The sequence below is a fragment of the Micromys minutus genome, assembly GCF_963924665.1.
Source record: "Micromys minutus genome assembly, chromosome: 29".
Lineage (NCBI taxonomy): Eukaryota > Metazoa > Chordata > Mammalia > Rodentia > Muridae > Micromys > Micromys minutus.
This window is the reverse complement of record NC_137964.1, coordinates 30,090,579-30,096,578: the sequence shown is the minus strand read 5'-3', so window position 1 is coordinate 30,096,578 and position 6,000 is coordinate 30,090,579. Positions and strand designations below refer to the sequence as shown.

Sequence of the window (6,000 nt, the reverse complement as noted above, 5' to 3'; positions counted from 1 at the left end):
TCAGACCTTGAGCCTCCTCCACCCTGTCTGACCTACTGTGCAGCGCTCACAGGGATATCTCACGGGTCTGCCTGGAGCTAAATAACACCAACCGCCCTGCGATTCGTTCCCTTGTGTCCAAGTGTGCAGTGCCTAAAGGCTCTGAGAGCCGTGTGAACAAGCTATTCAGAGTATCTTGACCAGGCCCTCAAGCAGAGAGGGTCTGAGTGTTCACAACCAGACCAATCCCAACCCTGAGGCCAAGCCAACCTAAGCTGGCCCTGGTTGTGTGAGCCTTCAGAAGCAAGGGTCCAGAGCTGGGAATCCAAGACACGACACTTGGCATTGGGCTGGGAAGGACTTCACTGAGGGGTGAGGGTGGGGCTGGGAAGTGAGCTGGTGCCTGACATAATGTGACTGGCCACTTGCTCATCCTATTAGATGGAGAAGGACCGGTTCACCATGGGGTGTGCTCCTCCTGGCTCAACAGAATACAGGCCAACGATGTGGTCCCCTGCTTCGTGAGAGGGTGAGTGGTTGGTGAAGAGAGGTGCTTTGACCATCTCTCATCAACGCATTGATGCCGTGCATTGAGGTATCTGAGGGACCAGCCGGAAGGGCTCTAGATAGATGTCAGATGAAGATGTCCTGCATAATTCTTCATCGTTAGGGAGACAGGGTAGAGGGACACACAACCAGCTGGGTATCCTGGCAATACATACTTGTACGACCATGAAGGTCTGATCCTTCAGGGGTATTCTGTCCTTGAAGACATAACAGGATAACAAGACATAACATATATATATGAACATTTTTAAGTTAAATTTCAACCCAGGGTAATTTTAGTCCCTCTGCTACCTTGGGGGTATCTAATGACACTCAAAGATATCTTGGATTGTCATGATTGTGGAGTTACCCCTGACATCAAGCTTGTAGGAGCTCACGGTAACACTTGAATTCCTGCAGTGCACAAAATAACCCCCAACAAAAGGACTCCCATCCCTACAACCAGAACACAGAGAGTCCAGGTTAGCTCAAGATGTCATCTGTGGGACTTAACCCGATAAGAAGCTGTGGGGAACAGAGACAGAGCCAAACCCCAACAACCTTACTTTTTAAATCCCTCTAGTCTGTGAACTCTTACTCTAAAAGGGGGGCCCCAGTCTCATTAGTCTTTCTAAGATGGCTGCCTGGGCTACCCTGGGCTCCATCATGGGGGTTGGAGCAGCACATAGAAAAGCTTCTGTTTCTTCTTTGTCCAGGGCTCCTAGCTTCCACCTGCCTCGCAACCCACAGGTGCCTTGCATCCTGGTTGGCCCAGGCACTGGCATCGCACCCTTCCGAAGCTTTTGGCAACAACGACAATTTGACATCCAACACAAAGGTACAAAGGAACCGGTCCAGGGGCCACTGACCAGACCCATGATTCAGAGAAAGATGGAGGACCCCCACTTCACCTCACTGGTTGGGGAGGGAGGAGAAGCTACCACACTGATGTGGCCACAGGGGCCCTGACCAGCCCACTCAAACAGACCTCCTACACAGCCTGTCCCAGGGGCCTGAAATCTCATCCTCGGAGGACATCTCCTTGACTTAAGAGTTGGTGTTAAAAGGCCAATATTCCACCAAGGATAGGTGCTCATCCTTATCAACTGGATTTGTGTGTGTGACTGCCTCGTGAATGGTCACAGGAATTAGGTCTTGCTGTATGAGATGAATTTCAGGTTTGGGAGAAAAAGAGAAATGGTCCCCAGTTGTAGACTCATCCAACAAACAAGGAGTCCAGCAGGACAAGATAGAAGGCCAGCACAAACACAGATTTAAACCTAGACCAGGTATGCTAGCACATGTCTTTAACCCCAAGACCCAGAGGCAGATGAATCTTCTGGCCAGCTTGGTCTACATAGTTCTGGGTCAACACGGATTAATTTAGATAGATAGGTAGATAGATAGAATGGATGGATGAACAAATGGGTGGATGGATGGATGGGTGGACGGACAAACAGACGGGTGGATGGATGGATGGGTGGATGGATGGGTGGATGGATGGATAGTTAGATGATACATGTTAGCTCTGTGTCCCGCTGTTTCTGAGAGAACAGTGACCCCAAGAGGTGGTTGTGGGTATTACCATTGGCCCACACACCAAATCTGATTCCCCAACTGCAGGGCAAACAGCTGAAACAGTCTGTATTAAGTGGAGAGGTAAATGGCGGTTCGAAGACATATAGGACTTCTAGAGAATGCTGTTTTACGTGAGATCTTCATACCCAGGGTAGCCCTGGGATCCTAGGAAGCTTGTGCTTCCATTTTCAAGTGGGGAAACTGAACTTCTGAGAGGGAGCTGGCATGCCCGGGGTCACACAGAGCTGGGACTCAGACCCAGACCCTCAGGCTCCAGGCATTTTCCAGTAGCAGGCTGCTAAGGGGTCAGGGCTGGGCATTGGAATGGAGTGAGATCAGGCAAGGAATGTTTAGAGAACACCCCCTGTTCACCACAGGCTGTGTGTGTGTCTGTGTGCATAGACACAAATGTATGGGTGCCCCTGTGTGCTTAACCCCTACCCCGTGTATGTGAGCTTTCCTATGCATGCCATGCCCTGAGGTCCCAGAACCCCAGCACCCCAGCTCCTGTTGTTCAACCACCACCCACGTGGACATCAGAGCCATCTGTCTTATGGGTCTTCTGGCCTCCAGGAATGAATCCGTGCCCCATGGTTCTGGTTTTCGGGTGTCGACAATCCAAGATAGATCATATCTACAGAGAGGAGACCCTACAGGCCAAGAACAAGGGCGTCTTCAGAGAGCTGTACACTGCCTACTCCCGGGAACCTGACAGGCCAAAGGTAACCTGGGCCACACCCGGAAGTCCTCTCAAGTGTGTAAGCATGAGTATGCTTGTGCATGTCACATCACACACACACACAGTCATGAGTGTACACACACACACATACACACACACACACACAAAATGGCCAGTTTTTATTGTCCACTTGAAATCATCCCCGGAAGAGGGGCTGGAGGGTTAATGAAGGTGGGAAGGCTCGGTCTGGATTTACACAGCACCAACGCACGACCGGGACCCTGGACTGAATAAAAGGCAGGAGGGAGCTGAGCGCTGAGACCGTGTGTCCGTCCCTCTCTGCCCTTGACTGTGGGTGTGAAGGCTTCATGTTCCTGCCACTGTGGTGTCCCCACGATGATGGACCTGAACTAAACTCAGCCCTGTCTCCCAAGTTGCTTTCATCAGGGCATTTCGTCAGAACAGAAAGGAAACTGAGACCCCTCACTCCTGAGTGTGTTACACCCTATCCCCGAATCTGCTCTGTCCTCAGAAGGCCTGGTGGGGGGTGCGAGTCACTTGGAAATATTTAACAGCTACATGATGTGATCTTGCTATGTAGCCCAGGTTAGCCCAGAAGTCACTCTTCAGCTCGACCCAGTCTAGAATCTGTAATCTTTTTGCCTCTACTTGCCAAATGCTGGGATTTTAGGTGAATTGTATACTTAAATACAGTATATGCTATGTTGTGTATATTTCCAACAATTAAAAAAAAAAAAACAACTTTTAAACAGAGCCTAGCTAGGCATGATAGCCCACAGCTATAATCCCAGTACTTGGGAAGCTAAAGGCAGAAAAATGGATGAGTTTGGGACCAGCCTGAGCTACACAGTAATACTAGTTTCAAAACAAACAACAAAAAACCCAATGAGTTAAAATTAAAAAGGAAGCTCAAAATATATTTATTTTATAGTCCGCAAGAGACAACACCAGTCAGAATAAACATGGGCTATAGAAGCGGTGGTCTCGATGCTGGGCTTGGGGGCGGTTAAGAGATTCCAGGGACCACACTAGGACCTAGGGCACTGGAGAAGAGCAGTGGGGGGATATGGAAAGGGGCTGTGTAGCACCTGGGGGTGGCGGCCAACAGCAGAATTTACCAGCTGAATGGCAGCCTCACATAGGAGGAGTTTCGGGCCCTCTCTTATGTTTACCAAACTCTGCAATGGGCCACCTCTGTGCTCAGCTCACCGGCCTCTAGCCTGCCCCTGACTTCTGTCCGTGAAAGCCGTGATATTGAGGAGGTGGGAGGGGTCATGGAGGCTGGCAGCCCCTTACTTTGCTCATCCTTGGCTTTCTGTCCTGAGTTTCTCCTGACTCCGTAGTGACCACCCCCCTCGGGGAAAGAAGGCAGCTAAGGCCCTTTGCATTTCAGTTACTTGTCTCATGGTCGGGACAAAATACTTGGAGAAAGCCGCTTAAGTAAGGAAGGTTTTCACCGGGACCCACAGTTAGGGATCGCAGTCTACAGTCCGTCCTGGCGAGGAGAGCGAGGCAGCGAGGCCCTGACCATGTGCCCTGAACCAGATGGTCAGGTTTGCAGCTGCAGTCTGCGAGCAGAGAGAGAGAAATGAATGCTGGTACCCAGCTTGATTTCCCCCAGCCTATGGAATAACGCCGCCCATTTTTCAGACTGGGTTTACTCACCCTCATTAACTCAGTCTAGAGACTCCCTCACGGACACACCCCAAGGTTTGTCTCCTAGACAACTCTAGATTTTATCGAGTTGACATTCTGGGGTGCTCCCAAAGGAGGTTATCTAGGGAGCACTCCCCCACGCCTAGGGAGGACTCTCCCAGCTCCCCAGAGGATCTTCAACAGCCAAGCTCAGCAGCCCAAGGCTGGAATCGGCTCATTCGCACATGGTGGTTTGGTCCAATTTTACCCTTTCTAGTCCCTCATCCCATTCCCCTGAGGTTGGCTTACAAAATATCTCCCTACCCACAAGCCCCTGCACCACACCCAGCTTCCTGATGGGTGGGGCACAGACGCCCTACCCACAAGCCCTTGCTTCCTAGTGGGTGGAGCACAAAAGCCTCTCACGGTGGTCGTAGCTCACTGCCCTCCTCTTCTGCAGAAATATGTACAGGACGTGCTGCAGGAACAGCTGGCCGAGTCTGTGTACCGTGCCCTGAAGGAGCAAGGAGGCCACATTTATGTCTGTGGGGACGTTACCATGGCCGCCGATGTCCTCAAAGCCATCCAGCGCATAATGACCCAGCAGGGGAAACTCTCAGAGGAGGACGCTGGTGTTTTCATCAGCAGGCTGAGGGTGAGTGACAGCTGGCAACCAGCATCCAGAAGTTTCCGCTCTTCCAACCTGTACCATAATTCAGGGAGCTCCGTCTGACCTTCCAACTTACATCATCTCTGGCCATGATAGAGAGATGGACAGCCAGGCATGCAGGTACACACAGTATAGAGTTATGGGCCCGTGGCGAGTTGTACAGATGCAATCCTAACTCAGCGCTGAAGCCCAAGCCGGGCAGTTCCTCAGCCCTGTGCGATGGATGGAATACGGTGGGCGAAAAGGCTCATCCGCCAGGTGGAGGTGCACGTCTTTAATCCCAGCCCTCTGGAGGCAGAGGCAGGTAAGATCACTGTGAGTTCAAGGCCAGACTGGTCTACAGAGTGGGTTTCAGAACAATGGAATGAAACAGAGAACAGCTGTCTTTCAAAAACAAACAAAAAGGCGCATCCAAAGAGGGCAGTTGGAACTGAAGGCTGCTATGCTTGATCGATAAACCGTGCACCTGATGCACGGCGTTTGACTGTCCTGAAGGAAAAAACCTTTTCTTACTTGCTCAAAGGCTAGATGGGCAGCCATGACAGTTTTCCCAGCAGAGTCCGAACTATGTGACCAATCACCTCCCCGAATAGAAACTGAGTCCCAGAGGCGGCCCCATTCCACTGTGCTTCCTTAAATGACAACAATCCATTTTCAACGGGGGAGGGACATAAATATGTCCTGGTGCACGTGTGAAAGTCAGCGGACACCTGCAGAGTGTTCTATTGTGTGGGTCCTAGGGATCCAACTCATGTCATCAGGCTTGGTGACAAGCGCCTTTCCCAGCCGAGCCCTCTCAGTGACCACAGTCAGTAGCCAGACATTTCTCTAGAAGATTTTCTCTAAGCCTGATTCTAAAGCCCAGTGAGGGAAAAGACATTGCCGCTAGAAT

General features: G+C 51.0%; 1 protein-coding gene across 1 annotated transcript in view; it reads left to right on the top strand.

The window, feature by feature from the left end:
- The window catches only part of NOS1 (nitric oxide synthase 1), a 153,718-nt gene that overhangs the window by 139,609 nt on the left and 8,109 nt on the right, over window positions 1–6,000 (top strand). The window contains exons 22-26 of the mRNA XM_080941335.1: window positions 44–150; window positions 421–508; window positions 1,242–1,363; window positions 2,677–2,825; window positions 4,899–5,093. Of these exons, the coding sequence (XP_080797461.1) occupies window positions 44–150; window positions 421–508; window positions 1,242–1,363; window positions 2,677–2,825; window positions 4,899–5,093 (661 nt within the window). The remainder of the gene's footprint in view (window positions 1–43; window positions 151–420; window positions 509–1,241; window positions 1,364–2,676; window positions 2,826–4,898; window positions 5,094–6,000) is intronic.